Source organism: Arachis ipaensis, chromosome B8 (assembly GCF_059453495.1).
Source record: "Arachis ipaensis isolate K30076 ecotype BB chromosome B8, ASM5945349v1, whole genome shotgun sequence".
Taxonomy (NCBI): domain Eukaryota; kingdom Viridiplantae; phylum Streptophyta; class Magnoliopsida; order Fabales; family Fabaceae; genus Arachis; species Arachis ipaensis.
Window position 1 is genome coordinate 95,978,461 of NC_142443.1, and position 15,064 is coordinate 95,993,524.

Below are 15,064 nucleotides of genomic sequence, written 5' to 3' on the forward strand. Positions count from 1 at the left end.
GTAGTGGATTCTAGGTGGTTAGGTAGCTAGGATGTGGTTAGTGGATTTAGACCTGATAATTGTGCCGTTCTTGCTACTTGTTTTATCTATTTCGCAATTCTGCTTTTGCAATGATGATCATATTGTTCATATATTGTTCTTCCATGTTTCTTGCTGCTGTTACACTGCTCTTTCATGTTCATGTTATTTGTGTCTCTTTGCAGCTTTATTTAAATTTATATGAACTGATTTTTCTGCTGTTTATTACCCGGAAACATCCAATTTTAGCCAGAATACTGCCCAATTTTCTGCAAATTGTTTCAGTTTTATTCATGTATTGGTTTTGGCACTTTTGAATCTTGCATTACTTAGCTTTTACCAAACCAATTCATGAATGCACGGGATAGAATTTTTATTCCTTTTTGATTCTCTGGCTAGTAAATTGCATTATTGATGATTTCCTTTTAATTTTTGCTACTCTCGTCTCCTTCTGAATTATCATCAATACACTGAAATTTTTGCTTGAATATGAGTTGATTATTCTTTAAATTTGTGAATTTATTGTTACCTAGGAAACATTTATCCATGCCACTTACTTTAACTTTCTTTCTCCTAACTCACTGCTTTCCACATTCTAACCTCTTTTCACTCCTAACCACTTTTAACTTTCTAACTTCTCCCTTTGCTTTTTAACTAACTCCTTTAAACTTTCTAACTCAAGGCATGATTATTGTTTTTCCTAATTAACATGTATTCTACTTATAACATATTTTGGATCGTGATTTTTCATCCCAGATTTTTTTTAATTCAAATACAGTCCAAAATATACATATATTTAACTCATTTCATAATTCTACTGCTCGTTTGCCTTTATGCTTAAATTGCTATAAATCCTATTTGCCTACTTGTTTTTCTGCTTTTGTTCTTTAATTATATCCTGCAATTTCTGCTTTTCAGGATGTCTGACCCTCAACACAAAGGAAAAGGCAGAGCAACCACTGGCAAACGGAAAAGAGGCAAATCCTCTATGTCTATCCTGGACATTATGCATGACGACTCCTGGCGGGAAAAGCACTTTATCCCGTAGGAGAAGGCTGACTAGCTCCTCACTGCCAATGATCCAGTTAAATTTGCAAACAGATACTGTGAGCTGAAGAATCCAGTGTTTGCCACCTCTAGAAACCTATACCTGGAGAGGACTCTGAAAATTCCAGAAGAACTACAGCAGTACACCTCCAAACAGATAAAATAGAGAGGCTGGTTCTTCTTGGAGAGAAACTTGATAGAGGTCAATGCTTCCTGGGTCCGAGAGTTTTACTGTAACTATTTCAAGACTACCCTGGATGCAGTGCACCTCAGAGGCAAACAGATTTTGGTTACTGAGGAAGCCATTGAGGACATCCTCCACCTTCAGCCTAAATCAGATCAGCCTGACGGTTACCAAAAGGCTGAAGAGGACATGCGCTTTATGATATTTGACTGAGATGCTGTCAAGCAGAGGATAGCCCTTGATCCTACTGTCCCATGGGTCATGGGAAAGAACACAGTGATGCCTAAGGGAATCAAGCTGATTTATCTGAATGATGAGGCTCGGCTCTGGCACCAGATTCTGAGCAACAATGTGATGCCGAGCACTCATGAGATAGAGCTGCCCGCTGCTATGATCACCCTCATCTGGTGTGTGATGGAGGGTAAGGACCTGTATCTGCCACATTTCATCCGACATTATATGGCCAGGGTCCATGTTAGAGGCACTCTTCCTTTCCCTTATCTGATCACCCAGCTAGGCCGTCGAGCTGACATGCCTTGGGAGCTTGCTGATGAGAAGCCACCTGTTGCAGACTGCAAGAAGATTATCCCTCACAGCAGGAAGTTCCAGGCTTTAGGCCACAGACCCCCATTCCTCACCGCTTCTGATGAGACCGCCACACCTTCAGCTACCCCTTCTTCATCCACTGCTGCACCAGCTATCACCACTGCACCTCCACCTGCCTCAGAGCCCGTTTACCACCTCGTGCACCGCTTATTTTAGTAGCTAGACTAGATGGAGTGCCGCAACCGGCGGCGATATGAGAGATCTGAGCGTCGCACCAAGCGACGCTATGAGCACCTCAAGTTGATGATCTGATCCGGCAGCGAAATCCCATCTGTGCCTGACACACCATCAGAGCCATCTGAGGAGGAGGCGGATGAGCATCAGGAGGAGACACATGCACAGAGAGAGGCTGAGCAGGAAGGACCAGAGCAGGCTGTACCACAGCATGCAGAGCCACACCAGATTCAGGCCGCAGACCCAGAGATTCCTCTACAGTCAGCGCCTCCACTGCAGCAGACAGATCCTCCTACACTTATCCAGTCTACAGACCCTCAGGCCACCTCAGAGACTCTAGCAGCCCACCCTTCCGGTGATGACACTCCTTCACACCCAGCTTGAGTGAGCATCGAGGACGATGCTATATGTTAAGTGTGGGGAGGTCGCCATCCTTGGCGTATCTTTTTGGTGAACCACTACAGACTCCTTTTTATCTTATTTTATTTATTTTTCTGTATTTTTATCTTTATTTTTATTTTTATTCTTCAGTACTTATACATTGTTCTTTTGCTGTATTTTTACTTTATTTTCGCATTTTTCACTTTAGTTTATACCTTAGACATTTAGTTTAGTTTGCAATTCTAAACTTATTAGTTATAGAATATGTGGATTAATTAGTATAGTTTACCCTTTTAGCATATAATAGTTTAGTTAAATTGAAAATAAAAGGAGTAAACTAGAAACTTTAGTAAATTAAAACAATCCACACACTTGTATATATAGCATTACATGTTAGTTAGTTAACAACATTTCATCAAGGAGGAACACTAAGATTTTAAGGGCCACCCTAATTTTTACATTGAGAATAATGGGAACTCTTGATTTCTACTTGCATGACATGTATAACTGATATATGATTTTTGAGCTAGAGAACACACAGCCTGTGAGTTTTGAGCTTAATTGTATGGTTACATTCAAACCATAGATTTTATTCCTGTGTGTTTTACCCTTCTTTTTCATTCTAATGTTCTTTACTTTGTTTTAATCTATATGTCCAATATAGAATATAGATACATACCAAGAGATGATTGAGGCCATCATTTGAATTTTTCCTCACTTATCCCCAAAAATTAGCCTACCTTTTACATCACCCTTGTTAGCCCCCTTGAGCTTTTTAATCCCCTCTTGTTCTATAAACCACATTATTAGCCTTAAGCAGAAAAACAAAATAAAAATCCCAAGTTGAATCCTTGGTTAGCTTAAGATAGAAATTGTGTATTATTTAAGTGTGGGGAATTTTATGGGAACATGGGATGACAGAAACAAAGTAGGAATTTAAAAAGAATGAGTTGTTTCAAAAAAAAAATTTGGGAAGCATGCTCGTGTGAAATCAAAACAATTGAATTACCATGTGTATAAAGAAAAAAAAATGGTTGCACGCGACGCGTAAGCATCGCTAACGCGTCCGCGTCAGTTGCGAAAACAATGCAATGCAACCTATATATGTGAATGCAACTATATGATTCTTGTTCACTTGGTCAAAAGTAAATAAGCTCTTCAAGACAATCACAAATCAAATTCCATTAATTCAATTCTTATACAGTAAGAACAGATAAAAATGCAAGAAGGTAGCTCATGAAAGCAGGGAACATAGAATTTAAGCATTGAACCCTCACTGATGATGTATGTACGCTCTAATCTCTCTAGTGTATATGGTAATCACTCTATCCTTCTCTAATCATGCTTTCTAATTTTTGTTCTTCACCTAACCAATCAACAACATTTAATGTACCAATGCAAACATCATGAGGTCTTTTCAAGGTTGTAATGGGGCCAAAGTAAGGGTAAGGGTACATATATGGCTAAGTAAGCTTATAAATTGAATCTTTAATTAACCCAAGCTTTCACCTAACACACACACACACACACACACACACACACACACACACACACACACACACATATAACTTAAATGTCATACCTAGCTACCCAAAATTTCCCTTTCACATTCCTTACTCATGTATCAACTTTTATTTTAATTTTATCATATATGCATTGATCCTTGAATTTTAACTTAGCATTGGGGTAATTTTGTCCCCTTACTTATTTATTGAATATTTTTGGAAAATTTTTTTTAACATTAAAATAAACACAACTTATCAATGCACATATGATTTTAATTTTTCTTTTATAGTTTCACATAAGTAGGTACCCAAATTCCCATTATATTATCATGACACATTTCCTTATTATCATTTGTTCCCATAATCTTCCCATACTCAATTAACACACAATTCTATCTCAAGCTAACCAAAGATTCAATTGGGATATATAATTGTTTTTTCGCTTAAGGCTAGTGATGTGGTAAAATAAAGAACAAATGGGATTTAAAGGCTCAAAGTGGCTAACAAAGGTAACTTAAGGGGTAGGCTTAATTTGGATAAGTGAGCTAAATAAATAATGGCCTCAATCATATTCAAGCATATAAATATATTAAACATTAGACATATAGGATGAAACAAATTATAGATTACAATCATAGAGAAGTGAACACACAAGAATAAAATAATTATGGTTAAATAATGTAACCATGTATTTAGGCTCAAAGTCTCATAGGTTTGTGTGTTCTTTAGCTCAAAAACTATGTTCCAAATACAACTTCAAGCAAATTTAACATAAAAGTTTTGATTAAAATTAGTGAAATTTTGTTCTAAAAATAGGGTCTTAGAAAAAACTTATTGTCTTTTCTGTAACACTCTACCACACAAAGCTTTACGCTTAAGTCGTAAAACAAAGGTGATGTGGTATTACGACCTCTAAAATAAAATAAGTACATATAATAGCAGAAGAGTTATAATATGCTAGGAGCCTTGAAGGATAGGGAAAATAAAAATCGCGAGATAAAAGCGCAACGCTCAAGGAAAGAGTTAACTTGCATGCTAAGAAAACTGTAACTGTCAAACATAAGATAACAGAAGTAGGAATAGAGTGCCAAAGATACAAAATATCAAGCTCCTAACTCAGCCTGCGAAGTCAAGACTGGCCGGAGAATATTTACACATATATATACATACATATCCAAAACCCAAAAGTACATATACACAATCCTGCCTCTCCATAAACCTCTAAGAGGATCAAAAAGAATAAGTCATGCGGAGAGAAAACTAAGTACATATATATACATCATAGCATAACAAAATATCCCAGTAACCACTCCGCTTCAAGAGTCCAGACGCCTAACGAGATGCCTCTCGACCTGCATCTGAAAATTAACAACATAGTATGGAATGAGAACCGGAGGTTCTCAGTATGGTAAAGGTGCCACACACATAATATACAAGGTCCTGGGAATGCCAGAGGCAATCCTAGAACGCCGACACTCAGATTGTAGAGCTTAAAGTATTAAACAGAAGCCATAAAAGGTGGTTTCCTAGAAATATTTAATCCTAACTTAACTTAACCTTAAATCTAAGTCCTATACTGCCATTCCTCCATACCTCCAATTCCATCATGCATTTTCACAGACAAATAAACAGATAAAGGCAAACACAAGAAAGTTACAACTACTGCAGGTAACAAATACACATTTAGCATGGCAAATACAGATAGGCACACCCAATTAGAGCACAAGCAAGTAATTCAAGTAATATGCATATGATGCATGCCTGTCCTATGGCTGATGAGGCTCATCTGTCGGTTATCCAGCCAACCCGACAAGTCTGAATTGTCCTTAGACTGTCCCCCGACGTGCATCCCCAAGAGTCTATGCATAGATTTTTCTCAAATAATCAATATTGCTCAATGGGGGTAACATTCCCGGGAATTTATATAGTGCCCGGTCACACTTACGTCGTAGGGTCAACAGAGTATCGAGTTTTCAACCTGGTACACGTGGTGGCAAGCCACGGCACTTAATCCAGGGAATCTCGTATCTCAGATTATTCAAATTCATAAGCCATATAAATAATTCAATTATAATTCATCGACATCCACATCATTCCCAATTGCATCTCATTCATCATCATACATTAAACATATTCAATCCTTATCCTTCATTATATCACCTCCCATTCCATCCATCAATAGTTTCAATTCAAAACATAATTCATTCTTTTCTAAGAATCAAACTTCAAACTTAAAACATACTCACTATCTTAATAACTCAAAATCAAACCATATAACCTTTAAATCTAAATCTCTTTTAAATAATCATCTAAATAAAATCTCTAATTTTTTATAAAATTTCGGCAGCATCTCCTCTAAAACTCGGACTTTGCCACCCTTTTCGGGTCCAAACCTGCTTTCTTTTCAATTCAACATACCCTTCCTCATCATCATAACAATCACCACAATAAATCTACTTCAAATCAACAATTAAACTCATACAATATTCAAATCCAACAACCAAAATTCAACTAAGGATCATAGTTCACAAATCCTAGGCTTTTAACACAAAATACCTCATTATCACAACAACCTCCACAATAGTTATACCTCAAATCAATAATTCACCAAATCATTAGTTAATCAACAATAACATTCAACCATAATTCTCTCCAAATTAACATAACAACATTCACCATCCAAAATTAAAAACTAATTATCCAATAAACTTCAACCAAATATATTCATCGATAAATTACTAAACATTAAACATACACCTGCATTCCAACTTATCCAATGGTCATCTAGCCTAAGTTTTCACAGAACATTATATATTAAATGCAAGAAACCTAAACCATACCTTAGCCGATTTCCACGTAACGACCAAAGCTATTTATTCAAAACCAAAACAGCCCCTCAAAACTCAACTAATCCGCTTCCTCCAAGTTCCAGTATTCACAATTTCAAGCTCCAATTATTTATTTTCAACCTAATACACATTCATAATACATATATACCCAATTTAATACTCAAAGCTCAAATTTAATGAAATTAAAATAGAATTATCATATCCTCACCTTACCCAAGCTTCACATAAGCAAGAGTGAACGTTTCTCTCAAGCTAATTGGATCCTAAAACATCAGAAATCAAAGAAATTCAATATTCCCACTTAAAATTCGAAAATTGGGGGAAGATGAAGCTGAGAGTGAAATAGCAAGTTACCTATGAAATTGTTCCGGTAGAAATGTAGAGCTCGACGCGGTGAACGCGTGGCCGCAAACGGTGCGGCGATCGGAGCTCGAACGGAGGAGTTACGGGAAATTGAATTTCACGTAAACGAATTTCTCTTCTTCTCTTCCCTGGGAGGCTTGCTGCGTCGCTGAGGGAAATGAAGAGAAAATGAGCCCGTGGCTCTTTTTAATGGGCTGGTCCGGTTGAACCGACAGCCCGGTTCGGGTCCGGTTCAACCGGTTCGGTCCTTTCGGTCCATTCTTGGACCGTTTTCTTCAAAATTAGTGTCAAAATTCTCGTTTCGATGAGCTCTACCCTATTTTGATATAATATTCGCATTTCTAATCCTCCTTATTAAAAAATAATTTATTAACTAATTATCTACTAATTTAACCGGGGTTTACATTCTACCCACCTAATAAAGAATTTTGCCCTCAAAATTCAAATATAGTTACCTGAAAAGAGATGTGGATAGTCCTTTCGCATATCTGATTCGAGTTCCCAAGTATGTTCCTCGATACCAGCTCGTCTCCAAGCTACTTTTACGAATGATACTTCCCTTCCTCGTAATCGTTTAACACTGGTGTCATCAATCCTCACCGGAATTACTGGGAGTGTTAGATCTTCTCTCACTTGGATTGGTTCTGGTTCTAGAACATGACTTGCGTCAGGATTATACTTCCGAAGCTGTGACACATGGAACACATCGTGCAAATTCGAAAGGTATGGCGGTAAGGCAATTCTATAAGCCACTGGTCCAATTCTTTTCAGAATCTCAAACGGTCCAATATAACGGGGATTCAGTTTCTTGGTCTTAATAGCTCTTCCCACTCCAGTGGTTGGTGTAACTTTCAAAAAGACATGTTCTCCTTCTTCGAACTCCAAAGGCTTTCGCCTCTGGTCAGCATAGCTCTTTTGGCGGCTTTGGGCTATAAGCATTCGACTACGAATCTTCTTTATCTGCTCAGTCGTTTCGGCTATCATCTCAGGCCCTAATAAACTCCTTTCTCCAGTTTCATACCAACACAATGGAGATTGACATTTCCTGCCATACAGAGCCTCATATGGAGCCATTCCGATGCTCGCATGATAGCTATTATTATAAGCAAACTCTACTAATGGCATATACCGGTCCCAACTCGCCGGTTGGTCCAAAACACAAGCTCTTAGCATATCTTCCAAGGTCTGAATAGTTCTTTCTGACTGACCATCTGTCTGAGGGTGATACGCAGTACTCAAGCTTAACTGAGTCCCAAATGCACGCTGAAAAGCTCCCCAGAACCTTGATGTGAAACGAGGATCTCTGTCAGATATGATAGTAGAAGGCACACCATGCAACCTGACAATCTCTTTGATATACATTCGAGCCAATTCCTCCATTGTGCAACTTATTCGGATAGGAAGAAAGTGAGCTGATTTTGTCAGTCGATCCACAACCACCCAAATAGCGTCACAACCAGATCGGGTTCTAGGCAAACCTATCACAAAATCCATTGCGATACTCTCCCATTTCCATTGTGGAATCTCCAAAGGTTGAAGGGTCCCTGATGGTCTCTGATGCTCAATCTTAACCTTCTGACACGTTAAACATTTAGATACATGCAATGCCACATCATTCTTCATACCTGGCCACCAGAACATCGCTTTCAGATCCTGATACATTTTAGTGCTCCCTGGGTGAATTGAAAACCCGCTCTTGTGAGCTTCCTTCAAGATACTTTGTCGTAGGTCTCCAACATCAGGCACAATAATCCGGTTCTTGAACCTCCATAAACCATCTTGACCTTTTGACATTCTCCACTGTTTTCCCTGTTCAACTGCTGGTAATACCTTACGTAACGCTTCACTATCTTGATGAGCCTTCAGAAGTTCTGATTTAAAATCACTTGAAATCTGTAACTGACTCAAACACAAAATTCCAAATTCTTCTCTAACTCCCAAATTCAAACCTTGAAATGCCTTTAGTAACTCTTCCTCCCGTAGCATCATCCAAGCTGCATATAAAGACTTCCGACTCAAAGCGTCCGCCACAACGTTCGCTTTTCCTGGATGATAATTCAATTCAAAATCATAATCTTTCAGAAGCTCCATCCACCTCCTCTGACGCATATTCAACTCTTTCTGCTCAAAAAGATACTTCAAACTCTTATGGTCTGAGAAAACATGAAACTTAACGCCATAGAGGTAGTGCCTCCAAATCTTTAAAGCAAACACAACAGCAGGAAGTTCTAAATCATGTGTCGGGTAGTTCATCTCATGCGGCCTTAACTGCCGTGAGGCGTATGCTACAACATTCTGGTGCTGCATCAAAACACACCCCAACCCTTTCAGAGATGCATCACAATACACTTCAAACGATTCACTTGGTTCAGGTAATACCAATACAGGTGCAGTAGTCAACCTGTGCTTCAATGCCTGGAAACTCTCTTCACATTCCGGAGTCCAGATAAAAGGTGTATCCTTCCTAGTCAACTTAGTTAAAGGTAAGGCGAGCTGTGAAAATCCCTTAATGAATCTGCGATAATACCCTGCCAAACCTAAGAAACTCCTGATCTCTGTCACTGAAGTTGGTCGCTCCCAATTCATCACTGCTTCCACCTTAGCAGGATCCACAGCTACCCCCTGCTTACTCACCACGTGGCCAAGAAACTTCACTTCACTCTTCCAGAACTCACATTTAGATAGCTTAGCATATAACTTCCTGTCTCTCAGAATTTGCAGCACAGTTCGCAAATGATCAGCATGTTCCTCTTCAGTCTTAGAATAAACAAGAATGTCATCAATGAAGACAATAACAAACTTGTCCAGATACGGTCGAAAAATCCTGTTCATATAATCCATAAATACTGCCGGGGCATTAGTTAACCCGAAAGACATCACTGTATACTCATAATGACCATAACGGGTTCTGAAAGCAGTTTTCGGAATATCCTCGTCTCTAACCCTTATCTGATGATATCCGGATCGCAGGTCAATCTTAGAAAACACACTGGCACCCTGTAGCTGATCCATTAGATCATCGATTCTAGGCAACGGATATTTATTCTTCACAGTGATCTTATTCAATTGCCGATAATCGACACACAGCCGCATACTCCCATCCTTCTTCTTTACCAGTAACACTGGCGCTCCCCACGGAGAAACACTTGGTCGGATAAAATGCTTACCCAACAGATCTTCCAGCTGAGCTTTCAGTTCAGCCATTTCTAAAGGCGACATCCTATAAGGAGTAATTGAAATTGGACCGGATCCAGGTACCAACTCAATTGCAAATTCAACCTCTCGGTTAGGTGGGAATTCATTAATATCATCCGGAAACACATTTGGAAATTCACATACAACCGGAATTTGCTCTAAACTCTGATTATCACCTGATACTCCCGCAGTTAATAACATAATACCCTGACATTCGGTTCCAGAACAGTTTACTATCATAGAGTTCAAATAGTAACTATTCACCACAACCGGTGCTTCTGACCCTTCTGGCATAAACTGTACTGACTTCTCAGAACAATCAAGCAAAACATGATTCTTGGATAACCAATCCAATCCCAAAATGAGATCAAGACCAGTCATAGGCAAACAAATCAAATCATGCACAAATTCACGCTGTTGTACTCGAAAGGGAACTTGTGGACATTCTATCCTAGTCACCATAGCTTCATGAGTAGCATTATATACTTTCAAATCATAACCTAAGACCACCATTCTCAATCTTAATTCATGGGCCTTTTCAAATGCAATAAATGAATGACTTGCTCCTGAATCAAATAAAGCATTTAAGATTTTACCAGCCATTTCACAATTACCTCTAATAAGTGTCTCAGATCCCTCAGCACCAATGGTAGAAGTAGTGTATACTCTCCCCGGCTGTTGCACCCTACCAGTCTCATACTTCTTCTTCTCAGGGCAATTACTGGCTATATGCCCGGGATGTCCACAGGAATAGCACACTCCAAGTCCTAATCTACACGGAACTCCAGGATGATATTTTCCACACTTCTGACAATTCAGATCCTGCTGTGGCTGCTTCCCAAACCTTTTTCCTTGATTAGCAGTAATATTCGGCCTTCTGTAATTACCTTGACCCTGAGTCTGCTGCGAAACAAAACCTCCACGTTTGAAATTCCTACCTCTCGGAGCAAAGTTCCTCCCTGAAGGCCTCTGAAAAGGCATCCTCAAACTCCCTTTCTCTGCTGCCGCCTTCCTTACACAATCCTCAGCCACCCTACTCTTATTCACCAATTCAGAAAATACCCTGATCTCCATTGGGGCAACGAAGCTCAGAATATCGCTCCGAAGACCTCCCTCATATTTAATACACTTCCATTCAGCAAAATCTTCAGGCGCACCTTGACAGATACGAGAAAAGCGACATAACTCCTCAAATTTGCTGGTATACTCAGCAACAGTCATTTGTCCCTGCTTTAACTGCATTAATTCAAGTTCCTTGGCATTTCTAGCTGAATTAGGAAAGTATTTCTTATAGAACTCTGTCCGGAAAACCTCCCAAGGAATCGCAGCACCATCAGGCTGCAGGATACGTCGTGTTCCCTGCCACCAATACTGAGCTTCACCTTGCAACTGATAAGTCCCAAATTCAACCCATTGCTCTTCAGGAACCTGTTGTGCCTGTAACGCCCTTTCCATAGCCTGAATCCAATTATCTGCATCAGTTGGATTTGAGGTTCCCCTAAAAGTCGGAGGGCGAACTTTCAGAAATGTAGCAAGTGTCATAGGACCGTCCTCATCATTATTGTTCCCATGATTACCCTGATTTATCTGATTACCCAGTGCCTCAGCTGTTGCCTGCATAGCTGCAGCCATATTTCCCAAGGCAGCCATAAAGTCTACTGGATCAGTCCCTGTGGGTACAGGAGTAACGGTGCCTGTCCTACCTCTACCTCGCCCGCGACCGCGTCCGCGAGTCGACATCTGGTCCCTATACACACCAAACAAGTGATATTAAGTTGATCAGTCTCAATATCGCATGTCTAATGCTTTAAGTTCCAAATGCATGCTCACAAACGTTTATGCCATATATATCAATCAGATATCCTAATAGCACATAAACACATATACAGAGAATGCACAGAAGCACAATCAGTCCGTCTTTCAGGCTCTATAGGAACGAACTGCTCTGATACAATTAATGTTACACTCTACCACACAAAGCTTTACGCTTAAGTCGTAAAACAAAGGTGATGTGGTATTACGACCTCTAAAATAAAATAAGTACATATAATAGCCGAAGAGTTATAATATGCTAGGAGCCTTGAAGGATAGGGAAAATAAAAATCGCGAGATAAAAGCGCAACGCTCAAGGAAAGAGTTAACTTGCATGCTAAGAAAACTGTAACTGTCAAACATAAGATAACAGAAGTAGGAATAGAGTGCCAAAGATACAAAATATCAAGCTCCTAACTCAGCCTGCGAAGTCAAGACTGGCCGGAGAATATTTACACATATATATACATACATATCCAAAACCCAAAAGTACATATACACAATCCTGCCTCTCCATAAACCTCTAAGAGGATCAAAAAGAATAAGTCATGCGGAGAGAAAACTAAGTACATATATATACATCATAGCATAACAAAATATCCCAGTAACCACTCCGCTTCAAGAGTCCAGACGCCTAACGAGATGCCTCTCGACCTGCATCTGAAAATTAACAACATAGTATGGAATGAGAACCGGAGGTTCTCAGTATGGTAAAGGTGCCACACACATAATATACAAGGTCCTGGGAATGCCAGAGGCAATCCTAGAACGCCGACACTCAGATTGTAGAGCTTAAAGTATTAAACAGAAGCCATAAAAGGTGGTTTCCTAGAAATATTTAATCCTAACTTAACTTAACCTTAAATCTAAGTCCTATACTGCCATTCCTCCATACCTCCAATTCCATCATGCATTTTCACAGACAAATAAACAGATAAAGGCAAACACAAGAAAATTACAACTACTGCAGGTAACAAATACACATTTAGCATGGCAAATACAGATAGGCACACCTAATTAGAGCACAAGCAAGTAATTCAAGTAATATGCATATGATGCATGCCTGTCCTATGGCTGATGAGGCTCATCTGTCGGTTATCCAGCCAACCCGACAAGTCTGAATTGTCCTTAGACTGTCCCCCGACGTGCATCCCCAAGAGTCTATGCATAGATTTTTCTCAAATAATCAATATTGCTCAATGGGGGTAACATTCCCGGGAATTTATATAGTGCCCGGTCACACTTACGTCGTAGGGTCAACAGAGTATCGAGTTTTCAACCTGGTACACGTGGTGGCAAGCCACGGCACTTAATCCAGGGAATCTCGTATCTCAGATTATTCAAATTCATAAGCCATATAAATAATTCAATTATAATTCATCGACATCCACATCATTCCCAATTGCATCTCATTCATCATCATACATTAAACATATTCAATCCTTATCCTTCATTATATCACCTCCCATTCCATCCATCAATAGTTTCAATTCAAAACATAATTCATTCTTTTCTAAGAATCAAACTTCAAACTTAAAACATACTCACTATCTTAATAACTCAAAATCAAACCATATAACCTTTAAATCTAAATCTCTTTTAAATAATCATCTAAATAAAATCTCTAATTTTTTATAAAATTTCGGCAGCATCTCCTCTAAAACTCGGACTTTGCCACCCTTTTCGGGTCCAAACCTGCTTTCTTTTCAATTCAACATACCCTTCCTCATCATCATAACAATCACCACAATAAATCTACTTCAAATCAACAATTAAACTCATACAATATTCAAATCCAACAACCAAAATTCAACTAAGGATCATAGTTCACAAATCCTAGGCTTTTAACACAAAATACCTCATTATCACAACAACCTCCACAATAGTTATACCTCAAATCAATAATTCACCAAATCATTAGTTAATCAACAATAACATTCAACCATAATTCTCTCCAAATTAACATAACAACATTCACCATCCAAAATTAAAAACTAATTATCCAATAAACTTCAACCAAATATATTCATCGATAAATTACTAAACATTAAACATACACCTGCATTCCAACTTATCCAATGGTCATCTAGCCTAAGTTTTCACAGAACATTATATATTAAATGCAAGAAACCTAAACCATACCTTAGCCGATTTCCACGTAACGACCAAAGCTATTTATTCAAAACCAAAACAGCCCCTCAAAACTCAACTAATCCGCTTCCTCCAAGTTCCAGTATTCACAATTTCAAGCTCCAATTATTTATTTTCAACCTAATACACATTCATAATACATATATACCCAATTTAATACTCAAAGCTCAAATTTAATGAAATTAAAATAGAATTATCATATCCTCACCTTACCCAAGCTTCACATAAGCAAGAGTGAACGTTTCTCTCAAGCTAATTGGATCCTAAAACATCAGAAATCAAAGAAATTCAATATTCCCACTTAAAATTCGAAAATTGGGGGAAGATGAAGCTGAGAGTGAAATAGCAAGTTACCTATGAAATTGTTCCGGTAGAAATGTAGAGCTCGACGCGGTGAACGCGTGGCCGCAAACGGTGCGGCGATCGGAGCTCGAACGGAGGAGTTACGGGAAATTGAATTTCACGTAAACGAATTTCTCTTCTTCTCTTCCCTGGGAGGCTTGCTGCGTCGCTGAGGGAAATGAAGAGAAAATGAGCCCGTGGCTCTTTTTAATGGGCTGGTCCGGTTGAACCGACAGCCCGGTTCGGGTCCGGTTCAACCGGTTCGGTCCTTTCGGTCCATTCTTGGACCGTTTTCTTCAAAATTAGTGTCAAAATTCTCGTTTCGATGAGCTCTACCCTATTTTGATATAATATTCGCATTTCTAATCCTCCTTATTAAAAAATAATTTATTAACTAATTATCTACTAATTTAACCGGGGTTTACATTTTCAATCAA

General features: G+C 38.9%; 1 protein-coding gene across 1 annotated transcript; it reads right to left on the reverse strand.

The window, feature by feature from the left end:
• Positions 1-443: 443 nt before the first annotated feature.
• On the reverse strand, positions 444-14,727 carry LOC148548911 (uncharacterized). Its single transcript, XM_088495669.1, has 3 exons — positions 14,277-14,727; positions 9,762-12,069; positions 444-488 (listed from the first exon to the last, which is right to left on the reverse strand). Exons 2-3 carry the CDS (start codon positions 12,060-12,062, stop codon positions 444-446), a joined length of 2,346 nt encoding a protein of 781 aa, XP_088351795.1. The 5' UTR covers positions 12,063-12,069; positions 14,277-14,727.
• Between the last annotated feature and the right edge of the window lie 337 nt (positions 14,728-15,064).

Bases quoted from the DNA above. Each gene is read 5' to 3' on its own strand.
- LOC148548911 (XM_088495669.1), bottom strand. From the start codon at position 12,062: ATGTCGACTCGCGGACGCGGTCGCGGGCGAGGTAGAGGTAGGACAGGC. The intron at 489-9,761 runs GTGAGTAAGCAG...CAAAAATTTCAG, and splicing joins TGAAGTTTCTTGGCCACGTG to TGTATTGATGATAATTCAGA.